Below are 26,939 nucleotides of genomic sequence, written 5' to 3' on the forward strand. Positions count from 1 at the left end.
GATTAATTTGCAGAGACCAGGGTGAAAATGAACAGAGATCAAGTACTGAGGAGATCATAAGGGATGTAGCCCAAGAAAGAAGAAAAAGGGCATAGTCAGACACTAATATTCTGGGTGTTGGACAAATTGCATCTAGCAGCTGTAGGATGAGGGAGAAGTTCAGGCTGAAGGAAATATCTCTGCCAGGAAGAGTTTGGGACAGGGAAGTAGCAGAACTGGACCAATCTAAGGCAGGCAGCCAAAGACTAGAGTCTCAGGGATCAAAATCAGGAATTAAGGCCAGGAATGAGGGTCTGGTCTGTCTGCCAGCTCTGAAAGCATCTCTGCTATGAACACTGCCTGGTATCATGCAGCTCATAGAACTCTTGGGCTTGAAGTAAGTCTCCCTCCTGGTGTCCCTGGTAGGCTGTGAGCTGTCTGGGCAATGCTTTGACCACTGTGAGGTGGTGACTCGTGGCAGTGAACCAAAGAGTTTTAATTAACATTTTTTTGTAAAATGTTTTTACATGTGGCAATAAAAGACACTTGTTAATAGGAAATTGCCTTTTTTCTTTTCCTTTTATTTCTACTGCTTGTAACATGGGTTAGGGTTATAGTAGCTTGCACTGCTGACTATGACAGAAATCAGCTTGTGCTGAATCAAATACTAGTTGCAACTATTTCCTGTTGCTGTTTTTGTATGGATTTATTTCCAGCTTGCAGAACAGAAGTATTAGGCAGAGTGCAAAATTATGCAGGTTTAGCAATCCCTGTGACATAGGTTTCAAACATCTTCCATGTGTCCATTGAAAGATGCCATTAAATATGTTCACAAGTGTTGCCTCAAAACAGTTACAAGGAGCGAGGTGCTTCATCTGTCATTTGTGCTGGTGTTTGCGAGTTATTTATGTTTTGCAACTGAAGTGTTGGCATGCATCAGGGAGACAGATTGTGTAGAACTATTTTGGTTAAAAAAAAACTTGAGGGGAGGGGAGACAAAGAAGAACTCCCTTTCTTCCAGAGTATTGCAATGAACATGGGTGAAAAACATTCCCCCTGTTTTCACTAAGCTCATATTATCTTCTCGGAACTGTCATGACTACATTTCTTCTTTTTAGTTATCTGTAAAGTTAGCCGCAGGTTTTTGGGAGGAGAAGATAAAGGAAGCAGTGTTTATATTGGAGGCTATTGACCATTCAAAACAAGGTGAAATAAAACAGTGTTTATATTTTTTTTCTGTCCCTTCACTTTTCTCTTAATGTTGTGTTCACATTGTCCCCTTTCACTTTCTTGTACTGCTGTAATCCCAGGCCTCCTTAGGTGCAAACTACCTACCTTGTTGTCCTTTTAACTCAGAACCTAATCCTTCCTTTTCGCTCTTTCTGGTCCATTTGTCACCAATGTAGAAAGAAAATAAAGTTCCATTGCCTGGAAGGCAACCCCTTCAAGTCAGTCCCAGAGCACTGACACCTTTTCCATATGCCCCCTACAACAGAGACAGTAGGATCAATTTCTCTGAGTGTTATCAGTTCTTGCTCGGCTGTGGGATTTTATACTCAAATGCACTGATCTTGGATGAGGTGTGTATAGAGAATTCTTAGTTTAAATAAAAATTCAAATAAAAGCTAGGAAATGTTTGTTTGGCAAGCCCCAAATGCAGTGACTGATGTAAGACGTTTCCACTTAAATTTAAAATGTTGTGATACTCACTTTCCAACTTCATTTGCTGGAGAGCTTTTCATTAAGCTGGATTGTACAGGTCATTCTGTTTAGGGAATTAATCCCATTCGTCCCCTCTTGCTGCCAAGGTTCAGATTCTTCTTTTCCTTTTAACAAGTCCCCATTTGGTGATAGGACTAGAAGAACTAAGCTCATGGCTACTGTCTCCTAAATTTTGGAGAGAAAAAAAGGGAGTTTATGTCCTGGGGTTTTTACAATTGCAAGGACAGTCATTCCTTTGTTTTCAGATATCCTAGTATTGTTATGAACTTCTATTTTGGCTTCCTTCATTCTCTCAGCATTGAGCCCTCACAGAAGCCCGCATTTCTTCCTTGATTCTTTTCCTTTTCTACTTCTCCTTATAAAAAACTAACCCAGGTACTGAGGAGCTATCCTGATGGCACAGATGCTCCTGAACCACGCAGTACATACAGCCTTTGGTGCAGCTCACAGCTTTGGCAATTTTAATGAGGCTTAGTTCTTAATGCCCCCAAAAATTAGAACCAATTTAATAAAATAATATGCTATAAGGTAAAAGGGATACAATCTGCAGTGCAGAATGCAGTGAAAAATATCTTTCAGATCAGTGAGCAGTCTGCGATCAGAACTATAATTTACTAACCTTGGTCTTTTGACAAGGGATCGGAAATGAGATTACCTGTAGAGTTAAAAATTATATTAATCTCTGTCAGGCTTTTCAAAGAATTAAAATAAAGAATCTGTACACCAGTTTTGAAAAGAGAATAAGAGAAAAAACATTTGTTCATATTCTAGTAAAACACCAATTTGGTCAGAATGAATACTTTGAAGTATCTTCAAAATGTCTTTACTTCCAGAGTATCTTGGCTCTTCTTGGTATCTTTTTATAGTGATTGTGTTTATACAATACACTAGACTTTATAATATAATAAAGATTTTGCTGGGCTGAGGGCATTTCCAGACCTGCTACTGGAGAGAACACTTTGACAAATTTTTCCTTCTTGTAAGGGAGTTTAATATAAGCTTGAGAAAAATCCTATTACTGGCTAGATTCTTAGTCTGCCTGGGCATTCTTGAAGAAACAGGCAGTGCAAGGCAATGGGTTCAATTGTTGATTTGCTTGACATCAGTTCATTGGAAAGAGTTTGGAACATCACTGGGGGTATTTCTGTGGGATGTGAAGAAAAGTGAGGAAAATTACAAAACTATCCATTATGCATCTCATGGAAGCTTTTCTACTTTGTGCATTTACAAGCACATGCCTTGTACTCCTCCTTTTCTTCCATCTGCCCTATAATACAGTGTACTGCCATAGCTGTTTCTGCTGGCCTCATAGATGGCTCCTCCCTGTGATGCCTTCTCTGCTTTCAGACAGGGAAAAGGCATTAATTCCATGGTGAACTTAAAACTTGGGCCCAGGTCAGGCCTTTTTTTAGTCCTTTCTGTAGGCAGAAGTAACACTTCAAATCCATGTTATTTCCAAAGCATTATGAGTTTTATCTGAGCCTAACTGAAGCAAGAAAACGATGTATTAGAAAGGTGATTGTCTGGTTGAGAAGTGGGACCAAAGGATGCTTAGGGAGCATGTTGGCATTGTCAGACTTTGAGAATGGAAGATTGGGAACTATCCTTAGAAGGCCACAGGCAGCAATGCTCAAGCTGGAACCCTGCTAATCTGTAACTACTGTTCTTCACTCAGGCACACTCTGTTCCTACGTGCAGGTTGCCACCTTATATTAACTGCAGTGAAAACAAATGAACTGTAAAGGAATCAGCTGGGGAGAAAGTCTGGCTGGACTTGTAGTGGACATGAACACAGCTACTTATCCTCTCATTTTAACATTTAACAGTTAAAATCATATAAGCCTATTCCATAGATAATTGAAGTTTTGTGGGAATGTGATAATACACGGAACAGCAGAAGCAAGCAAAACAGTTTGCCACTGTCTGGAAAAATTGCAGGTTTCTTTATATCTGCTTGAAGCAATTTTATAACCCATGTTTTGGATTCCAAGGAATCCAATGAAATATGAATGAAAATGTGCCTAAGTGAGAGCCTTCTCTATCTGCTCTATTAACTCTTAGAAAAGTAAAATGGGATAAGAATTCAAACTGAAAATCTAAAAAGTGAAAAATGTTTTTTGGCTCTTCTGTGTCTCGAGTTCATTTATCCTTCTATATAGAGACAAAGGTTCAAGAAATCTGATTTCTAAAATTACCAATTCTTTGCTTTCTTACTTGCCATTTGACTGAAAAATATAAGTTTTGTCTACATAGCAACAAGATAAACTATGAGTTCATGTTCTCCTACTCAACTCTAGCATGTGCATATGCTTAATTTGTTGGATACTTCCACTGAACTCACTGACTGCTTGTATGAATAAGTGTTCTCAGAATTTGTTTTAATTTGAAATATTGAAACAATCCCTTGCATTTGCATATAGGTCATCTATATAAGTAGAATATCCAAAACGGAAAAAGCCATTATTTCTGCAGAATCTGTTTTCTTTTGTGAAGGGGGAAGCAAGTAATAAAAAACAAGGTTCTAATATTGTTCATGAAACCTGGAAATTTAATATCCTTGGCTTCATTTATACAAAACCATTAAAACTGAGGTCTCTGAGTTTGAGAACTCAAAACACTTGAAGAGGACATAGGAACTGTAAATTTCAGGAAATCCTTTGCTATCAAAATACTTTTATTAAGATCGGGATAGGGTAAAACTGAGGTATAAAGAAATTAAACAAATGTTCTCTGCTTGCTCTCCTTTTATGTTCCATTGAATTCTATCATATTGTAAACTGTTTGGGTAGCAAATATTTTTGGACTGTGGGAAGGCATTTAATTTTTCTCTTGTTGCTTGCAAGTTTTTGTAGCATCCATCTAGAGGATATTCTTTAGTGTCTGTTGGAGAAGAGAGTATACTGTATAAATGGATTACTAGTATAGGACTACTAGTTATGGAGTTTTGTATTCCCTTTTTCCTTTAAACCAAGATATTCTGTTGACACTAGGTGGATATGACTCATTATAGTCTAACATCATGCTAATATAAAGGATTTTTTATTTTAGACTATCCAAGATGTGAACAGTTATCATGTGCAAATGGGGCATGCTTTAATGCGAGCCAGCGATGTGATGGCAAAGTTGATTGCAGAGATTCTTCTGATGAAGCTAATTGCAGTAAGTCCCCTGTGTAGGGTGATCCCAAACAAATTTACTTTATAGACCTTCTTTTGGAGTTAAAAGGATTTTCTGTTTCTGTGCTAAAATCTTTTTCAGCTCGTGGATGTACCAGTACACAGTTCCAGTGTGCTAATGGAGAGTGCATCCCGCAAGCCTTTATCTGTGACCATGATGATGACTGTGGAGATAGGAGTGATGAAAACTCTTGCAGTATGATGTTTCTTTTTTTCCCCACTTTCTCCAACTGTTTTACTAAGACCTGTTTCAAGCAGATAGCAGGAAGCAGATTGCTTGGCTGTACAGCCATCAAAAGCTAATCATAGTTCTACAAATACTCTTCTGTACAGAAAGATGAAAATTGCAGTGCTACTTTGATAGACTTTTTCTTTACTGCTAGGTTCCTGGCTATGTCATTACTATTTGAATTTGCTGGACTGAGTGACAGTCTGGTTCTTAATACATATAGTTACACTTACATTTTTCTCATCCTCTTAATTTCAGCATGAACCAAAGGTAATTCATACCTAAATGAGAAGAAACCAGCAGTGTTTGCAATACATTCAAAATATGGAACTGCCTAAATGTTTTAAGCAATATAATAAATGATTGTATATGAGACAATATTGTTATCTTTAACCTTTTAGCTGCTTAGAGCACTTACATTTTCTAATGTTTCTTTCTGTAGCTTATGCAACTTGCAGAGGCAACTTCTTCACTTGCCCGAGTGGCCGTTGCATTCATCAGAGCTGGATTTGCGATGGAGATGATGATTGTGAAGACAATGAAGATGAAAGAGGATGTGGTAAATACTATTGCTAACTTCCAATGGTATTTTCAGAGGAAGATGACACTAACCTACATCTATGAAATTTGGACCAGTCAAGATGTTCTAAATACTTTTCATTTCTTTTAAAACCTTAGAATTCCACCTTCATTTTTATTTCTTTTTTTAACTTTGGCAATATTTTTGTTGTTGTATGAGAGAATTATTGTGATACTGAGTATGATGCAAACTAAGTTTAGCATATAGCAATATATGTGTATATATATATTTTTTTTTCTTTTATATATTCTCTTTCATATTTTGTTTTGGTTCTTCTGCCTGTAGAGATTTTTCAGATCATCTGTTAAGAGACATGAGGCTTCTAATAACCAAACCCCATTGATTAAAAATGAAATTTACTCAGATCCAGCCAAGATTTGTCATGTGAGAAACAGAAGCTTTAATGAATGAAAGTGTGAATGAGATTTCTTTTTCGTTGGCCTTTTCTATGACGAACATGATTCTCATTGTCCAGATAGCATTTATATGTTTTGAAAGCACAAAACTACAGTTCCCTTTCTAGTGTACTGGTTAGTTTAAAGCTAAATGGTGTTACTGTTTCTAACAAAATGGAAAACTAAACAGATTCATATGTTGTCTACCCAAGTATCATTGGCATTGTAGTTTGAGTGTAAAAGTAAGCATGACAAGTAAATATAAATAATGTTTCTTTATAGTCTTTCCCAGCTGTGTGCAAGAAATGGAAACTGGATATTGAAGGGTAGAGGTGCTTTGGGAAGCTGTTGGAGAAGAAATTTTAGTATTTGAAATATATTTTTCATTATTCTTGTTTTTCTTTTCCATAGAAAGTGGTCGCCATGAATGCTACCCAGGAGAGTGGGCCTGCCCTGGATCAGGGCATTGCATTCCAATTGGGAAAGTGTGTGATGGAGCCGCAGACTGCCCTGAAGGAGAAGATGAAACGAACATCACTGCAGGCAGACACTGCAGTATGTATTAGAATGAAATACATACAAGACTAGCAGGAACATCAGCATTGACATCTTTTTACATTCGCCTTTTGTCTCCCAAACAATACTGAAATTTTGGAAGCTCACTATTTTCACTGGCACTGTTTTGACTGGATGATCTGGAAGAGGCATATATGCTGCAAAAAGACCATTTCTTTTTTTAAAATTTGTACATGAAATTTCACAAATAAGGATTTTAACTTACTCTCCATACCCTAAAATATGTTTGTGAAGTCAGGGAAGGGTGTGCTACATGTCTTCTTTGTTTAAATATCTGTTTGTCCCTTTGTGTAAGAAGTAATGATTTGTGCTGATCAGAACATTATGATTGCAGAACACTTGATTGAATTGAATCAGTATATCCTAAGCTTTGACTAATTCACTTTAAAGATTAGGATTTAAAAAAAAAATCTTATTACCTGGGATGTCTGTTTCTCCAGTTAGTGGTACACTGTGTTTTTATGTTGGAGGCAATGAGCATGGATAGTTCCTGTTAATTTCACTCTAATCGTACAAATATCAAATTCCTCTGAGGAAAAAGATGAGTGTATTTTAATTTGTAGGAAGATAAAAATTCCTATTAACAAAATCATGCCTTTTGGAATAGGAGGGCAGAAAAAATAAGGGGAAATGAAACTTTATTGTAAAAAAGCACCTCTTGCTTTTATGAGTGGTTTGGTAGTTACAGCAGATACGAGCTGCAAAGCAAGACATTTAACAGAAGAATTTGAGGAAAAGGAAAATGCTGACTTTCACCTCCTTCTTTATCAAGTGTTTTGCAATCATAATTCAAGTGTTTTATAATCATTACTCGCTTGCCACTGAATTGTTTATTAAATACTAGTAGAATTAGTGAGGGAAAAATGAGAGAACGGGAGAACTAACGGATAAAGAATCATTTGTCCATGAACACAATGCAAACAGTATATTCTAATACATTGGAATGATATACATATCCTTCTTAGTATAACATACTAGGGGTTTTTCACATAGGAGAGTAAATGATGTGGTTATGTACCAATAGATGGAGCTCATAAGCAGGTCTTGTGGAACCATGGAAAGTTTTGGGGCATTACAGATGGCTTCCTCTGGTCACCTTTTTACACAGCGCTTGCCATTGGTGGTTCATATAAGATTGATGCTTATCCTTTAATTCTTCTAAAAACCTGTTAAAACCAGTACCTTCTCTTCTGTGTTCCATGCCCTTGCTTGCATGTATGTAAATGTATGTGATTTTGCAGAATTTTGTACATAATTTTCTCTGCAGATTAGTTTTAAGAAGCTGTACTTGAAATTGAAGGCTCATCATAGAAAAGACTTCAGCTTTGTAACTCAATAAGGCAGAAAGCTGTTCTTCTGTTATAGGAGTGTTTGTGAAATATTGTCTTTGCCTTTCAGACGTATCGCGCTGCGCTGCGCTGAGCTGCCAGTACCGCTGCCATTCCTCTCCCTCAGGAGGGATGTGCTACTGCCCTGCAGGATATACCATAAGCAGCAACGACAGTCGTACTTGTATTGGTGAGTAAAGCTCAGGGACTAGAGATATCCAGTACCTTCTCACAACCCATTGAGAGAGCTGGGATTCCAGGAAGGCAAGTTAGTTCAAATTGTGTGGAGGTACTGACAAAGAGAAAATCCCAGGAGTCAGCAAATGTATGAAAATTTTAGTAGCACAATGGCAGCATAGTGGCACAGAAACCAACCACAGAGATATCATAAAGACCTCTTTCACTTTGACCTAAAGACATAATGACAGCATGATTTGGTTTAAAAATATGTACTGTTGGATGGCTGGCTTATTATCAAGAGTTTTTACTGGTCTTTAAGTGTTTACATAGAGAGAGTTTGTTCTGCCTCAGTAATGTGTGTTGCATGCCTGGAATTGATTGTTACTCTTCGAAAGTGGCTGTATATGCAGACAGCAGAACATTACAGTTGAAAATAAAAAGGTTGTTTTGTATTTGCATTATGGAAAGGTTGTGTCTTCTGTGGGGTTTCAGTATATACATAATTTACATGAAAAAGAAGAATATTTACGAGAATGCAAGGGTAACTGTAAAGCTGCTGTAACTTGGTAGCAGAAATGATTTATCTCAGCAGCTGGAAATTGAGTAGCTTCAGAATCATGAAAGTTAGCAGTGCCTAATAAAAGGGGTAAATATCTGTTATGAGTGTTCAACCCAAGCTATGGTGTTTGTGCCATTAAAAAAGCATTTCAGATGCTCAGTCTCTAATGAGATTTTTATATTTTTGAGAATACTGGGTGTATTCTCAAAAGGCTGTATAAGCTGCAATGGCAGAATGGTTGCTCTTTGTAGAGGCAGAGAAATAAGGCATGAAATTTCCTCCATTTTTTCACAATTTGTGGGAAATACACGAAGGACACATTCCCAAACCTGGTGCAGTCTCAGAGAGTCTTCTGTTTTTTTGACTGTCCTGTAAACCTAGTTATCAGATTCTGGCTTGTAAATCTGAGTCAATGTATTTTGGTTTGCTGAAATCTAGGCATATATTTGTGACCAGAGCAAAACTTGTCATGAAGGAATGGTTGACAGTCAGTACTGTATAATTCAAGTTCCAGTATTTTACCTATATGGTATTTTGCATGCTAAAAGGAACTTTTTCTTGCTGGTGCTGGTGCACAGACAGCTTTTAATTGTAAATCAGATACCTGTTAGCGTGGTACTAAATCTGAGCTAATAAACACTGCCTTCAAGTAGGACTTAAAGGCTTAAGCACTGCACTAAAATAAAGGTGGAGCTCACCTTCAGAGTGGGCTTAAATCCAGCCAAGTGTGTGTGCCAAGTATAGAGATCTTTTGCAGGAAAAATGCTTAATAGACATATTCTGTATTGTGGAAAGTAGACAATGACATGCCTTCAAATGATTTTTCCTTTCTTCTGGCAGGTGTGGTTTAGATTTTTTTTTTTTTTTTTGGTTGGTTGGTTGGTTAGTATTTTTTCATGGGGGGCAGAATTGCAGGTAGGTCCTTGGGCAGGAAAGAGGGTTTTGTTATCCAGAAATACAGAACTGAAACACTGGAAAAACATGCAAACTCACTTTCCTCATGTAATAGTTTTGCAAATAGACATAAAGCAAACAGAGAGGACAAACTTGCAGCTTCTTAATTATGACATGAATTTTATACCAAGTGTTTTTTATAAATATGTCTTATTCACTTGACAGATTTTGATGACTGTCAGATGTGGGGTGTCTGTGACCAGCTGTGTGAAGATCGTGTGGGACACCACCAGTGCCACTGTGTGGAAGGTTATTTCCTAGAGCATCACCGGCATTGTCGGGCCAACACTTCAGGTTAGTGCACTTCAAGTGTCTTGTTGAGCAAATAGATATAGCCAGGTAAAATGGGGTAGTTTTAATGTCTGTGCCACACAGCTCTCTTTGATTTTAACTCTGCCCTTAAGGACTTACAGTCAGGACAGCTTTCAGAATATCAGCAAATGTTAGAACTCTCTATCTGCCAGTGTGTGCAAGTCGGTGTTGATTGCCTCATCAGGGCTGCTTCTCCTCTAATCAACAAATGTCTTTTAGGCTCCATTGTGTTTTCCTCACTCCTGACTTCTGCAGAGTTGGGAGGTTATTGCCAGAGCACTCCTGAACAAAAAAAATATTCTTATTTCTGTGAGGGAGTTTTCTGTCATGCTCTCTGTGGAACTCAGTGTTGTCAAGAAATCAGGAAACCTAATTTTTTCTAGAACTGTGCCTGAAGATGGTTTTGCTGAATGGTGAGATCAAGCACTTGCCTGTGAGAAACCATGCTCTTGGCTTTGAGTGTCCCAGAGTCTGCACTCTGAAGAATACTTGTCTCTCAGAGAGTAGTTCCTCATCAGCTGTAGGCTCCTTCTCCTGACCTGCTCAGTTCTGAAAGCAGGCCCCGGGAAACTCTGCTTTGTGGAGATGTAATGTCCTAACAGGCTGTAGTGTAAGGCAGGTGCTCCTGCCTGTAGAGAATTGGTGGGAATGGGAATTCCTGCTTGGCATAGCTGATTAGCAGTCTTGTTTCTTAGAAAAGCAAAAACTGCTCAGTTCCCTCCCCCTTCCTTCTTTCTTCAGCCACCAGTCTTCAGCTCACCATTTTCTAAGTATTATTTCTCTCTCACAAATGGGAGAATTTCGTAGCTGCTGTCAGTCAGTTTCAGTGGGTTCATTTTAGCTTTAATAGAAATAATCTTTTGGTGATTGCACAGGGGTTGTATAAAAGTTTTAGCTGGTATGGCTTTAAATACATGTTCCTGCCTGATTTGCTCCAAGTATACAAACACAAATCACAGCAAGTTCGTACTCACACAGAAACATTTATACAGGTTGTAGTCTGAGCATCTATTTAAAACTTTGTGTCCAGTGTGTATGAACCAATGTGTATATATTGCAATGCCCCTTTGCAAAATATCTTGCCTGCAGAGTAATCATGTCTCTGTCACTCCTGCTTTCAGCTGGTGTTGCATCGATTATTTTTTCCAATGGCCGTGATTTACTGATTGGAGATCTTTATGGAAGGAATTTTCGTACTTTGGTGCAGTCACAGAATCGTGGGATTGCAGTGGGAGTGGACTTTCACTTTTACTTGCACAGAATCTTTTGGACTGACACAGTGCAAGATAAGGTTGGTAGAAGTTTCAAGAAGAATGTAATTCTGTGTACCTGGAAGTAGAGAACTTCAAGAGGCAGAATGTGTTGATAGGCCCTCATTTTTTGAGAGCCAAAGCTGGCTGTATTTTTGTTTTCTAACAAAAAAGCTCCTTGAAATGTTTTATGTTAATGACTGCATTTTTTCAACTATACTATTACATGTGACATATTAAACAAAGAATCCTATTATATGGGAATGTCTTGAGCAACTTTTAATTTTACTTGAGACTGAGTCCAAAACACTAATTAAGAGAAATAGTAGACATTCTTTCAAAACGGAACAAATTTTTCTTGGTAATTTTTGAAACATGATCATTTAAAATGTAAAAGCTGTGTGCCTTCCAAGATGATAAAAATCAGACTTCTTCATATACTTCAAATGGCACTGTAATTGAGCTTGAATAACAAATATTGACAGTATTTTGTGTAATGAGCCAATATTGTGTTACTTTTCTCTTTTTTTTTTTTTTAAGAGTAATTATTTTAGCTTCAAGACACTGTAGAGCCAAGTAATTTGAAAAAAAAACAGTCTGGAGACTCTTGTGGAAGTTGGATGGCACCCTTGTTCTTTTTTTCTATGCATAACTTACGGAAACCAAAGAAAATCTTAGATCAAATGCTGAAACTTCATAGTCTTTGTCCTCATGTTGATTGTCATGCAGAGTGAAGGAGAATTTGTGACCTGGTTCCTGCTAATGCCAATGATGGATCAATTTCACTGTCATAATTCTGAACCTACATAATTCTGGATGTCACTGTCATAATTCTGAACCTACACATAGGACATCCAATAAAAACTACAGTTCTCACCACAGTTCCATGCTGGTTCTGTGGAAAGAACATTCACTGCATGGCTGTCAAGTAGAGCAAGATTTGTGTGCACAGTTTTTGACTTGTTCACAGTTCTGGCATTTTTATTGCGGCTGTAGTAGGTTCCTGTTGCTGCAGTTGCTTTGTGAATGGCTGAATGTAGTCAGGGTCAAATCTGCACTTTTATGAGACAGGAGATTTATTCTGTCTTTGTAATAGGTGTAAATAAAAGATAATATGGGGGTTTTTGCTGCACACCCCAGGTGGCCAGGACTGCCTTTTTATCTGCCCAATATAGTTTAATCCTAATTAATAATTAAGATTAATTAATCTAATTAAGTCCTAGCTAGACTATCCAGACGAAAACATTTGCATTTAGAATTTACTTAAATGATGAGTATTTCCACCCGATGTCCTAAAATAATATTACTAGGGCATTTTTTGCCTTTTGTTTTTCTTTTTTAAGTTTAAAACATTAGCTAAACCAGAAAATTGTGGGTTGTGCTTTGTGTCATCTTTATCTCATTTATTGTACTGCCAGATAACCTAATGCCCATAAGCTCTTTCATCAACAGGGTTTCCAAAGAACAGAGTAGACAGTTAAGTGGTTATCTTGATTATTGTTACTTGGAACTGAAGAATATTTAAAATTATACAACTCTTTCAGCTCTTAGTTTTCTTGCATATATTTACTTGGTCTTGTCTGTTTTCATGTAAATGCATTTCAAATCTCATGCTGTTGTTCCAAAAAAAAAAAAAAATCTATCTTTTCATATTACCCAGTGTTATAATCACACAATTACTGTATATGTAAAATTATTGTATTTGGACTGTTTACTTCATGTACCTCTGAACTTGCTTGTAAAATAACAGCATTATTCTTCTTGAGCAGGATGCTCTTAAAATTAGCCTTAGATAAAGGAGACCACAAGCTGAGAGCTCTTTTCTGTGAGGATGGACAGCTTTCCCTTACTTTCTTCATTTTGCTGGTTCCCCTTCCTGGTAGCTGTAGTAAGAGCTCCCCCTCTTGTTTCTGGCCACTGTTGAGAACTTTACCAAAGCATGATTATTTGTTTTCAATCAATAAAAATTCTGGGGTTTGCTAGATTCCAGGAAAGCAAATGCACTTCACTATTTTTTTAACCATTTGCTAACAGACAAGGCTGTTTTAGTCTTTTATCTTGTCCACCTTGCAGAAATGCTTGTTGAAGGGAAGCCTTCTGCAATTTTTGCATTGGTTTCCAGATTTTTGCAAAAAATCCTTACCTAAGGAATAACTTAGAGGGTAACTTGCTTTTATTTGCCGGCAGATACAGATATAGTTGTGGATTGGTGATCAATGCGATAATAAAAGAGAAATACCATGTCAAAACATCATGTGGGTACTGACAATGTTTGTATTGTTTTCAGGTTTTTTCTATTAATATTGATGGCTCTGATTTCCAAGAAGTTTTAAATGTTTCAGTTGACACACCTGAAAATTTAGCAGTGGATTGGGTTAACAATAAGCTATATGTGGTTGAGACCAGTGTGAACAGAATAGATATGGTTAACTTGGATGGAACAAACCGTGTGACTCTTATTGCTGAAAATCTTGGAAATCCTAGAGGAATAGCACTTGATCCAACTGTTGGGTAAGTGATACTTATCAGATACTTATCAGATAATGGGAAAAGATGTCAGAAATTCCCTTATCCCCATGTAAATGGAAAACAACTAGGAAAACAGCAAGAATAGTCATTTTAGAATCAGATATAAAATATTTTGAACATTTGCATTCTATCCTAACCTATTCTGCACCTTAATTAATGAGAGGACTGTGCAGTGCATTTATTTGTAATGTGTGGAATCTGTTTCATGGCTGGAGTTCAATTGGACCTTTGGAATTGCCCTGTAGAGGAGTATTATCCTTAAAGATTTCAGTTATGGTAGAACCCACAGATCTCCTCCTACTATCTGAAATAAGGAGATGGAATGAAGCCAGGAAAGTTAGTGTCTCCTAATCCATATGCTTCACAAGTGTATGTGAACCATGAAAACGTGGATCTTCCGAGAATGGGAAGAGGAATTTCATGCAACTTGGAGTCATGGCTGCTGCTTTCATGATGCAACTGTTTGTCACTGGTTTATTTCTGGCAGTAAAATTAAGTCTGGGATTTACTAAAGAAAACTAGTACTTCTGAGGTCTTTTGGGTGAAAGCACGCTTCTTTATGGATTTATTCTATAAAAGAAAATGAAAATTACTTTTTGTGGAGCAAGTATAAAGTATGATGTCATAGTATGCCAGAAACAAATTCTCTTCTGTAAGGGTGCTGGTTTTGAATTCCATGTGAAATGCTGGGGTTTCTTATAAAATGTCAAAGAAATGTGACCTTTTTTCTTTTTTATCTCTTTATAGTTATTTGTTTTTCTCAGACTGGGACAGTCTGTCTGGTGATCCTAAAGTGGAAAGGGCCTTCATGGATGGCACAAATCGTCAGGATTTGATAAAAACAAAATTAGGCTGGCCTGCTGGAATAACCCTGGATATTGTGTCAAAGAGGCTTTACTGGGTTGACAGCCGGTTTGATTACATTGAGACTGTAACTTATGATGGACTTCAAAGGTAGGTGAAATATTATTCCTTGGAGGCTACAGATACACTGATTGTTTTATGTCTAGTTCAAAAAAAGATGTCTCTAACAAAACGAGATACACAAAGGATGAAAATTCCAACACAATGAATGTGATGCACCTTTGTCTCTATGGTGTCACGCTGCTTCTAGACATTCTTTAATTCATTATTCTTTGCTCTTTTTCGACCTTGAATGCCTCTTGCCCTTATTTTATAATGTAATTTTATAGTCCACCAGTACAGTACACATTTTTAGAGCATTTGCCTTTTATTATTTTTCAGTTATATTATTTTCCATCATAATTTCTTTGCATTTTTTTCATGAATGAATTTATATGAACTATCCCACGTCAAAACACTAATTTGTGTGATAAGTATTAAATGCTTTTGTTACATTTTATAAATCTTTGCTGTCAAAAATTAAGTCATCCTTCACCTTATTATGATGCTGGGGAAACTAAATCACAGCATGCAAGAAGGGAGTCCTTGAGTTTTTATGGGACTGTGTCTTACAGCATAGTGTTGTTTAGAAGCCTGCTTATCTCTGTATCTCTGATTAGTACCTGTTACTCAAAACAAGAAAAAAATGTCCCCTTTTAGCATACCTTCTATATATTGACTTCAAAAAACAGTCTTCTGTTCATTTGACAGGTCTATTGTTCAATGTATTTTTTCACTTACTAAATTATAAAATTAATGTTGGTATCTTTTCTCCTCTCATCTTTACTCACTGTATTTTCTTGGAATTTGCTACCACTTTTTCTCTATTTTCACTGCTGTATCCTTTACGTTGATTAATTGTATGTTTAGCTTTTTCTCTTCAGTTCATTTGATCTTTTTAGTTTGAACTTTAGTAGCTTCTCTGTTAAAACAAAAACCAGTGAGGGAATTAAAAATACTGTATCCTTTCTTCTGTTAATAATGTTATTGTCTAGGTAATATTTGATAAATAATGTTAAACATCTTTATAACAGGAAAACAGTAGCTCATGGAGGCTCACTGATTCCTCATCCATATGGAATCACTTTATTTGAACACAATGTTTATTTCACTGATTGGACCAAAATGGCAGTGGTGAAAGCTAACAAATTTTCAGAATCTAACCCTCAAGTGATCTACCAGTCTTCACTGAGACCTTATGGAGTGACAGTTTACCACGCTGCCAGGCAGCCATTTGGTAAGACCACAAGTAGATTATGAAGGGAGATTTAGGAAGTATGTTACCAAAAACTGGTAAAAATTATGACACTTTTACTTTGCTGTAAGGAGCTGTAATTATGATACATAGATTTGTATTGTAAAACTGGGCTAATTTTTAACACCCAGTTGTTTCATCCAACTCCTGTAGCTGATGAACTGTCAAATGCAACATTCAAGAGTAGGGGGAGCTTTATAAATAGATTGATACTTGGTGGAGTCAAACCTGTGGGTCTGAGTAGTATTGGTGTTTAGGACTTTTTTTCTCAACACTGCAATGAATGCAGTGAAAAGGCTACCAGTATTCAATTAATTCTGTGAGATATAGTTCTGAAGTAAGTCTATGGTGCAGAAGACTATAGCCCAAATTATGGCCTTAATGCTTTGTGTTGTCTCTGTATAAGCTGAATTCCTTAGTGATGGTTACCCCTGATGTGATTTTGGTGCATTCCACATTAGATCTGGTGGGGAATATTGTCCATGGGATGTAACTCTCACATAATGCACATGATTTATTGTGGATGTTGGAGAAAATCCTGAAAAATCAAGATAATGATGCCATTTGGTTGATAGAGGAAGTTATAATTCTATCTGTATTATTTTCCAGTAAGAAATCCTTGTGGAAGTAATAATGGGGGATGTGAACAGGTCTGTGTTCTCAGCCACAAAACAGATAATGATGGCCTAGGTTATCGCTGCAGGTGTACCCTGGGCTTTGACCTACACGTGGATGGACGGCATTGTGTTGGTAAGAAAATGCCTTACAACTGTTGCAAGGAATGCTACTCCATTAGCTCTAGAGCTGTTTCTAGAACATCTTTCCTCAGTAGCTTCAATATACTGAGGGCTTTTTGTCTTGTCACCACAACTCTTTTTGACAGCTTTAAATGTAGTCATTTCTGCTGATGCTCTTTTCAAGCCACAACTTCAACTCACCTCCTTTAATGAGGATTTTGAGTTAAATATGGAATATATGTAGACAGCTGTATGATTGAGCTCTTAATCCTGATATCAAGCATGAATGCTTGCTAATATGCAGATTTTGCATTATTTGAACATATAAGCCTGCTTTCCTGTGGAGTGCTGCACAGATTAGGTTGGTCTTTTCCCTTTGAACACATGGCAAGAATAATAGACACAGGTTTAGAGCTGTGTGTTTCCATCAGCAATCTTCTGCTTCCTGTTTGAGTACAGAATTGTCACTGATGCACACTTACTATGACTGTCTACTGACAAAGTATGTCATATATGTTGTCTATAATTTTAGTATTTAGCCATTCATTTATCTGGATACCCCAAGTATTGTCTAGTTTTATGGTGGCTCGACAAAGCCTGTGACTTATTTTTTTATAGATTATTATAAAGAGAAGAGTACAGAAGATGATTTCTGCTTCCATAGGCACAATGTATGCTTTTAAAGTGTATTAGGACCACAGTAACAATGAAAAAAGAATACTTGACCACATTACATAATATTTTGGATAGGGTTTTGGTTTTCTTCCTCAGTTTTAAGTCTTGTCAGTATTTAAATCCCTATTTTCTCATTCTTATTTTTCTACTTTCAGGCTATTAGTGTTGTTAAAATAAAACAAAGGTTTTCTTAATGCTCAGGCGTCCTCCCTTGTGAATCAGTAAAGCCTGTGTCTGATTTTTCCTTTCACAGCTGTGCGACAGTTTCTGCTGTTTTCATCACAGACGGCAGTGCGGGGAATCCCATTCAATCTCTCTACCCAGGAAGATGTGATCATACCTGTTACAGGGAGCCCTTCATACTTTGTTGGAATCGACTTCTCTGCTCAGGATGACACAATTTTTTTTTCAGACACAAGTAAAGACATGATCTATAAACAGAAAACTGATGGTTCAGGTGAGAATCATGTTTGGGAATTGTAGAGTAATTATGGTAAGGAGACTGTAATATTTATTTTTCTAAAAAAAATAGTGAAAAGTCACATTATGAGATATACAGATAAATCTCAGTGTGACCCCAGTAACCTGGAAAATGTTTCTCAAAAATGTTTGTACAACTCATATTAAGCTTGTTGAATCGTATCTAGAGAGCAGCATGTTTGCTATGATACTGTAATATAGAAAAAGATTATTAACTTAGTGAGATTTTTGGAAATCCTATTTATGCTAGTGTAAAGAATGTTTCTCTCCAATTTATAACGATGATCAAATGTCAGCATATAGTCTTCTGCACTTGCTTGCTGCCTTGGGTCAGGTCAATGGTAGACTGCAGCTGACCATTATTATGCAAAGAGTAGATAAAGTCTGGCTGTTGAGCAAGATGTTGTTACTGCACTGACCTTACTGAGCTTCATTTGTAAAATCCTCAGTGTAAACTTAGTGACAGATTTTTCTCTGACCTTTGGCTAGTCTTTTTCCCCTCTTTTCCAGTTGTGCTCATAGACATACACCTTCTAGAGCAAAGGCCACCTCTCCCCTCCCCATAGTTATTTGTCTTTATTTTAAGTAGCACAGAGGTAGCATTTTTATCAAGGGGAACTACAAGTTTTGTCAATAGAATACTGCACTCATGTTATTTCCCCTGTTCCTAAACAATTGCAATCATGTGTGTTATAAATTCTAGGAAGAGAGATCTTGACTGCTAATAGAGTGGAAAGTGTTGAAGATTTAGCTTTTGATTGGATCTCAAAGAACCTCTACTGGACAGATCCTCGATACAGGAGCATTAGTGTGATGAGGCTGGCAGATAAATCCAGGAGAGCTATCGTTCAGAATTTAAATAATCCTCGTTCAATAGTGGTTCACCCTGTTATTGGGTAAGTTTAGATTCTCATTTTAAACTATATGTACAAATTCATGGTTTAAACAGAACTGGTGAGATTAGATTTACATCTGATTCTGGATTTTTGTTCTTTTCAAAATACCGTCTCTTTTCAGTTGTCTTGTCTTTATTTCGTTTGTTTTGTTTTAGCCTAGGATTCAGCAACCAGAGGAAAGGGCATGGTGGGAGAGCTTGCACATGACAGAAGCACTCAAAAGAACTCTCTTCAAAAGCACTATGTTTTTTTCCTTTTACTCCTGTTCATTGATAAAAAAGCAAAAGAACTTGGTTTCTTTGTATCACTCACAAAGCTATTTCTTGTAGTTGAAAGATGGAGTTTGCTAAATTGTTTTTAATATACTTTCAATTTCCAGACTGCTAACATTGATTCTATAGTTTTATCTCTCTGAATTTCTTTATTTGAACCATATTGGATACTACTGTTTGTATTTGATACAGACCTTAAAATATGTGACTCCATACACAAAATAAACCCTGCTTTTCTTTGATGGAAATGCCTCCTTTCAAATTCCATACTCTGTGTTCTTTACCAATGCCTAGGCAGTGTTACTTTCACAGCATAGTTTGGCTTCATAATGTTGTATTACTGAATTTCTTGATTCTTGGATATTGATTTTTCATGAGTAACCAAATCCACTATTTTGAAAGTAATCTCATAACAATAATGTTGAACCTGGATCCTTGGATATCCCAACATTTTTTGTTTGCTGCTTTATAAAATTATTTAACATTAACTTCAACTCTTTGACTGTAAGCGTAAGTTAAATGGATCTGGAGAAAATTCTTTGTAGTATTCATGCTGGAAGATGCATTTTTATTGGTTCTATTTATCTGTCAGTAATTACATGAGAACCTTAACAACTTTAATCAAATTATGGATATTTTATATCTAAAGGACCAAAATACTTCCAAAGATTCTGGTGGTTGTATACAGGAAAAATGATTTGTTGGTACTACTGTTAATTGAGGAGAGGGACAACACAAAATGGTATTTTTTAACGTTATGCAAAGAATGTCATACAAAGTAAAATGTTAATGCTGTTTCAAATGTTTGCTCTGTTTAATCACATGATATAATTTAGTTTATGTGTCTTCTGACATGTGTTCTTTCAGGTACATATTTTGGACAGATTGGTTCCGTCCGGCAAAAGTCATGAGGGCCTGGAGCGATGGATCCCATGCCTTGCCAATTGTCAATACTACGCTAGGCTGGCCCAATGGCCTCGCCATTGACTGGAGGTAAGGGCAACGCAGAAGGCAGAGAAACTTTCTGAGCAAACATGGTTCTTCCTTTAAACTGTTAGGGAGTAAAAATAAAGGAATGATGTCAGATTGCATGCACTGGCACTCTTTTATTGAAGACTTATCTTTCAATTGGATGAAAAGCCTTACAATATAAGGTTTTCTCAGAGTCCCTCCCCACACTCCCCAATAGCTTCTTGTAGGTTGAAGATTATTATTTAAGAAAATGCTAGTGCTTTGTAATGGACGTAATGTCACTTAAAAAGATATAACATTTTCATATAACATTTTCATTATTTCTAGTTCTCTGAGGCTGTACTGGGTGGATGCTTTTTTTGATAAAATTGAGCACAGCACCTTTGATGGGCTGGACAGACGGACTCTTGAACATATTACTCAGATGACTCACCCATTTGGCCTTACAATTTTTGGAGGTAAGTCTGGCACCGAAAAATATTATCTATTATTACCACAGATTTTTCTTTTCGTATGGTGAACATATGAAAGTTTGTGACACAAAATGGCAGAGATTTTGCAATACTGATTTTCCCAAAAAAGCACTCTTGAAACTTCCTACTAAAAATATGTGTTTGGTACTTCTTGCTTGTTTTTAGAACTGGTTTTGTGTATATTTATTTTAAAATCATTTTAGATAGGTCAGGTAATTCATGTAGTGCAACAAGTCAGATATGCTGTACTAATTATAGCTTCCAAGGTGAGCTATTCATGCTGAACAGACAAAGTCAAACACCACTCCAGAGATGGTCAACATTTCAGGATTTCTAACAATTATATGTAAAGTTTGTTACTGGATTTATGTTGTGTCTGAAGAAAGATGTCAGTATGTGACCTTTTTTGATCATGTATAAAAATATCTTCAAAAATACTCTAACATTTTCTGTGAAGTAGTCTTAATGAATTACTTAAAATTTCCTTGGAATTTGAAATTCTAGTTGAATTTTTTGAGCCAATGTCAATAAAATTTGGGAGGGCTTCCCTAAGTTATGTAAGTTATGTCTGCCTATGACTGAAGGCTCACTTTGACAGCATTATAAGTGGTGAAGGTCCTTTTGTCTTTTTCATGAAACAATTATGAAAAATGGTTACATTTTCATGAAAATTCTCCTAAAGTTTTTTTATGATACTTATCTTTTATGCCATATTTCTGTATAATACGTTAAATATTTTTCAAAACAGGTTATGCCTATTTCACCGATTGGAGACTTGGTGGAATAGTTCGAGTAAGGAAGTCTGATGGAGGAGAAATGACTATTATTAGGAGGGGCATTAGTAACATCATGCATGTTAAAGCATACGACGCTCATTCCCAAATAGGTGAGCCTCTTTCTTCTGCAGAGGGAGGATGTGAGGTAGGGAATAAGAGACAAAATGTCAGGACAGCAGATTTCCAGTTTCAATGCTATGAATGGATTCACTGAATCATAACTGACATGCACAGGAGGCAGCATAGGCACTTGCAATCACACATTGTTTATTTCCAGTTGTTTAAATCCGTTGTTTTATTGCATCCAGTCACTGCTTTGTGACTGGATGCAATTTCCCTCTACCCCTTCTATTACTGTACTTAACAACCAAGCAAAATGAATTTATGATCCCATTGTGTTTTGTGTAATTGTATCACCAACTGCAACTTTGTATTTCTCCTTTTCTGGTTGAAGCTTTATTTAAACTAAATTATTTATTTTGAGGAATTGGGTAAATGTTTATTAATCAAATTACTATTCTTCAAGTAATTACTATGTATAAATCACTAATTTTTTCTTATTTTCTCATTTTCTCAAATTCTATGCGATTGTATGATCTAAGCCAAGGATTTGGTATTGTAGATAATTTTGTGAAACGGCCAATACACTCATCGAACATATGATTTAATCTAAGGTTCACAGACTACTTGGTATCAAAAGATTCAACTGTTCTCGCAGCCTTGATCAGACAGAGATTCTCTTTTGTGGTAGTATATTTATTTCCAGACAGTTGCTGAAAATTGTCAGAAAATGGGATGAAATTTAATAGTATGTTTTTGTCTTCCATAAACATTTATGTCAGGAAGAGTATATGGAATCCAACACTCTTTTATGATACTGCTACTATTGCTGTCACTGAGCTTGACCTTATTGTGCAGTGTATGCAAAATCAGGACTTGCTACAGCACTTTTTTTACAGTTATTGTGCACTTGTAATAGTTGCCAAGATGTTATCTGCAGTGTGTGCATTGATCTTCTCTATCGCTATTTAAGGCTCTAACTACTGTAATAGAGGCACAAATCCCAATGGAGACTGCAGCCATTTCTGCTTCCCAGTACCAAACTTTCAGAGAGTTTGTGGGTGTCCTTATGGCATGAAGCTGGCTCTGAATCAACTCACATGTGTTGAAGATCCATCCAATGAGCCACCCACCTTGCAGTGTGGCTCCCACTCATTTTCCTGTGGTAATGGAAGATGTGTGCCTCGATACTATCAGTGTGATGGTGTTGATGATTGCCATGATAACAGTGATGAACAAAACTGTGGTTCTTTAAGTAAGTAATCCCTGTAACCTGCAGTTAGTGTTCCTTGTTTGCAGTTCAGGAAATTGTATGGGTCAGTATGGCTTCATTGGAATAAATTCCAATTTTTTAGTGTTGCATCTGTGAATCTGAAATCTCCCTGGGAAATTAGTTACTTTGGAAATTACTTGGAATATAATTAGTTACTTTGGAAATTATATCATAGTAATACAGGATTTAGTATCAGCCACCTAAACAGTGCATGAAAATATTCATATCTCGCCATTCTCAAAATTCAGTTTACAGAGTAACAAAAATTTATTTTCTAAAGAAAAATGTTGTCTTTATTCTTATTTTTTGGTAAATTTTGAAAGATATTGAAAAATCAATAGCTTGCCTAATTTGGATGCATGGAGAGGAGCAAGCCATCTTAGTATAGACGAAGACACTTCAAAAATAGCACCATAAGAAAAACAATAAAACCATCTACATTGCCTAACCTTCCTCTAAGATAACAGCGGCACCTTTTATTTCACTTAACATCAGAATAAAAGATTTTTTTTTCATAATATTTGGTCAATGCTAATCTATTTGCTACGTCTGGATTTTAACAGTTAAGTAAATTAAAAACACAGTGGTTCATTTCCTGGTTTTACAGTAGAGTAAATATTTTGTTGTTCAAGTAAATGAGAGAACAGTGGGATAATCACAGTTGATAAGGAATTGAAGAGAGGATAAGATACTGAAGATATTGAAGAGGCTTTTATGACATATCTGGTGCTTCTTCAGAGTTAATTATTTTAAATCACAAACAAGAAAATAGGACAGAGTAGTAAAATGTGCTCCCTAATGCACAGGACTAACTAGTATGACTGAGGTATAAACTGTTTCTTATTAATGGGCCATTTTAGAATAACTAGAATATCTTCTGGGGAAAAGTATAAAGCAAATGGTCACTAGAAGATGTTCCTTTTCTTGTTCTTTAGATTGTCGTCGAGTGGTTAACTGTTTAATTTTTTATTGCTTCTTGCAGTTTAAGAAAAGCTTATAAGTATTCTGTTCAGTTCTGCAGCATGTAACAGACATTTTAATTCTAAGCAATGTGCACTTTAGAATTTGATGCATATTTTAGGCGTTCTCTAAGTGTAATGAATGTCTGATAACTGTTGCAGGAAAGGCAAGTTTTGAAGATCTTTATAAAGACTTTTTTTTTTTATTCAGACAATACTTGTGCTTCTTCAGCTTTTACCTGTGCCAGCGGACAGTGTATTCCGGGGCGCTGGCATTGTGATAAACATAATGACTGTTTTGATGGCAGTGATGAATTGAATTGTCCTACACAAGGACCCTCTTCATGCCCTGCAACCCAGTTCACCTGTGATAATAGAAGGTGTATTCCAAGAATCTGGCTATGTGATACTGATAATGACTGTGGTGATGGCTCAGATGAAAAAAACTGCAGTGAGTATTATGACTATCTGTTGTTTTTATAGTCAGCTGTGCATATCTTCATAGATATATCTGTTGGTATAAGGACAATAAATGAAATTGGGAAAAAAGGACTAGTATCTAATTTAGACTGATATTTTGTAGTCTTTTAGATGTGGAAAACTTGTCTAATTTGAAGTTCCAGGGCCAAGTAGAATGCAGAGAAATACTTAAAAAAATTAAAAGGGGCAAATGTGATAATCGTAATCATGGTGCTGCATGTCATCCACTGTAATTAGCAAAAAGCAGTTAAAGCTGAGATGTTCTAAACACCTGCTTCATGAGTGATCTCACTGATGGCTTATGGTGTAGTCAGCTAACCTAGCTCAAAGTTTTTACCAGATGAAGATAGTAGCTTTTTCATATACTTTCTTTTGAGCTATTTACTACTATGTGGAATCTTTTTTTTATTTTCCATGAGCCCAAGCCTACATATAAGTGAAAAATTACCTGATATTAGTGCTTATAATTTATATGATGGCTAGTTGCTGTATTATATGCTGCAAGTTAGGGATAATGTTTTTCTACTTTCTCAGCAATATGCTGATTTCAAAAGAGAGGAAACAAACACATTTGCATTTATTGTCATTCTTAATAGCTTTCACAGGTACTTGTGAACCCAGGCAATTCCAGTGTCCAGACCATCGCTGTATTGACCCATTCTATGTCTGCGACGGGGACAAAGATTGTATAGATGGTGCTGATGAGCATGACTGCAGTAAGTGTAACTCTCTTTGTTGAATGTCTCTTTATTGTTTCCTCCCTCTTGCCCCCAAAGGAGTCCTTGGTCATCTCATATTACCAGCTCCAAGATAGCATAGTAAACGTATCCATAAATTAATCCTGTTTGTGATGCTTTTGATCTCTGGGCTGCTTGTGGAGGGCTGAAATCTGTTTCCTCTGTTTTCTGTGAATTGCAAAGTCACTGCATTTTCTGTGTCTTAGGGAAATGATGGTCTTCAGTGGAATTGATACCATATCAGACTTAAGCACCTGTAGGATAAATCTGATGCAGTCTAGCTCTGTAAAATAAATAAATAACATTCAATATTTTTGAATTTTGTAGTATATAACTGCAGTGCCACAGAGTTTAAATGTCTAAGTGGAGACCAGTGTATCAGCACCTATTACCAGTGTGATGGTGTTTTTGACTGTAATGATCACTCAGACGAGGCCGATTGCCGTAAGTATATTGATGATGAAAGAAATACTTCAGTTATTAAGTGATGCTTTTGGAAATTTCCTTTAATCTGTTATGTAAAATACTGTCCTTGAAATCTTAATATTCTTTTCAGAGAAACTTGTCTTTACATCATTCTCCTGAGCAGGAATTTCAAACACAGGTTCCAGTGTAAGAATATCATAGAATCATAGAATGGCTTGGGTTGGAATGAATCTTAAAGATCATCTAATTTCAACCCCCCTGCCATGGGCAGAGTCACCTTTCACTAGACCAGGTTGCTCAAAGCCCCATTCCACCTGGTCTTCCAGGGATATGGCATCCACAATTTCTCTGGAAAACCTGTTCCAATGCCTCACCTTCCTCACAGCAAAAAATTTATTCCTAATATCTGATCTAAACCTGTTTTCTTTCAGTTTGAAGCCATTCTTCTTTGTCCTGTAACTGCATACCCTTGTAAAAATTTTCTCCCCATCTTTCAGTACCTGAAGGGAGCCTATAAGAAAGGCCACAATAAGGTCACCCCTAAGCTTTACTCTTTTCCAGGCTGAACAATTTTAATTCTTTTAGTCTTTTCTTGTAGGAGAGGTGCTTCATCCCTCTAACAATCTTGGAATAGACTAAGCAGATTATGCTGGCAAGAGTAGATGGCCCAAACAAAGAGGACAGTTTGCATTCCTTTTGGCTATAACATTTTGTTTTACTTGGCATTTCAGTCTCAGGATTTTAAAGCAAAATAAATTTTATTAATATGAAAACCTGGTATTAATGAGAGTTATATTGAAACTTTTTTTTTAGTAATTTTTTATACTTAAATTAGTCAAAATGCTACAACACAGGGTGGTGAAAGAGAAACTGATTTTCTGTAGCTTTGGACAGGTACATAGGTATAAATATGTGCTTGCTTAAAGTATAACAATAGTTGAATTGCCTTGTTGACCACATTATAAAATAGGAGTGAAATTAGTGACATTTTGAAATGTCAAAATTGAGTGACTGTGAATCTATGCCTTGATCTAAAAGCAGCACATTTCTTAATAGCACTGTAACTAGTTATATAAGAGATGAATACACATAGTGGTTTTGCTTCTCTGTCTAAAATTGAAACAGCTTCTGAACTGTTGAATGTCACTGTTCTAGCTACAAGACCACCAGGGATGTGCCACCAGCATGAATTCCAGTGTCAATCAGATGGCAGTTGTATTCCTGATCACTGGGAATGTGATGGCCATGTTGATTGTGCAGATGGCTCAGATGAACATCACAGGTGTCCTCCCAGAACATGTCCTCCCTCGCTTTTCCGCTGTGATAATGGCAATTGTGTGTACCGAGCGTGGATCTGTGATGGGGATAACGACTGCAGGGATATGAGCGATGAGAGGGATTGTCCAACTCAGCCCTTTCGCTGCCCCAGCTGGCAGTGGCAATGTCCAGGTCACAGTATCTGTGTGAATCTCAGCAAAGTATGTGACAATTCTGCTGACTGTCCTAATGGAGCTGATGAATCCCCACTGTGCAGTAAGTTACTCTTCAAGTATCTACTGTAGACTATGTGTCATGTCTTCAGGAAGAAATGAAATACTCAGCATGCTCTATTTAATGTCACAATGTTTCTGGTGGAAATGTAAGCACAATGTAATTTGAACTCACATTTCTAAGTAGAACTTGCTTCCAGTGAAAAGATACTGCAATGATGACTGAGGAATTCATTCGCTATGTCCAGTCTTGTGCTCTGAATTCCAGTGTGATTCCCACTGACTTTAGATTTTTATATAATTACA

At 36.6% G+C, this 26,939-nt stretch overlaps 1 protein-coding gene across 1 annotated transcript in view; it reads left to right on the plus strand.

Moving 5' to 3' along the window:
* LRP2 (LDL receptor related protein 2) overlaps nt 1-26,939 on the plus strand; it is a 110,851-nt gene that overhangs the window by 22,903 nt on the left and 61,009 nt on the right. The window contains exons 5-25 of the mRNA XM_077181442.1: nt 4,750-4,860; nt 4,960-5,073; nt 5,549-5,665; nt 6,493-6,636; nt 8,056-8,175; nt 9,844-9,972; nt 11,112-11,281; nt 13,528-13,751; nt 14,517-14,723; nt 15,707-15,909; nt 16,537-16,677; nt 17,593-17,796; nt 18,523-18,715; nt 19,855-19,980; nt 20,287-20,417; nt 21,181-21,318; nt 22,242-22,523; nt 23,712-23,951; nt 24,577-24,696; nt 25,045-25,161; nt 26,299-26,676. Of these exons, the coding sequence (XP_077037557.1) occupies nt 4,750-4,860; nt 4,960-5,073; nt 5,549-5,665; nt 6,493-6,636; nt 8,056-8,175; nt 9,844-9,972; nt 11,112-11,281; nt 13,528-13,751; nt 14,517-14,723; nt 15,707-15,909; nt 16,537-16,677; nt 17,593-17,796; nt 18,523-18,715; nt 19,855-19,980; nt 20,287-20,417; nt 21,181-21,318; nt 22,242-22,523; nt 23,712-23,951; nt 24,577-24,696; nt 25,045-25,161; nt 26,299-26,676 (3,609 nt within the window). The remainder of the gene's footprint in view (nt 1-4,749; nt 4,861-4,959; nt 5,074-5,548; nt 5,666-6,492; nt 6,637-8,055; nt 8,176-9,843; nt 9,973-11,111; nt 11,282-13,527; nt 13,752-14,516; nt 14,724-15,706; nt 15,910-16,536; nt 16,678-17,592; nt 17,797-18,522; nt 18,716-19,854; nt 19,981-20,286; nt 20,418-21,180; nt 21,319-22,241; nt 22,524-23,711; nt 23,952-24,576; nt 24,697-25,044; nt 25,162-26,298; nt 26,677-26,939) is intronic.

Source organism: Agelaius phoeniceus, chromosome 7 (assembly GCF_051311805.1).
Source record: "Agelaius phoeniceus isolate bAgePho1 chromosome 7, bAgePho1.hap1, whole genome shotgun sequence".
NCBI lineage: Eukaryota > Metazoa > Chordata > Aves > Passeriformes > Icteridae > Agelaius > Agelaius phoeniceus.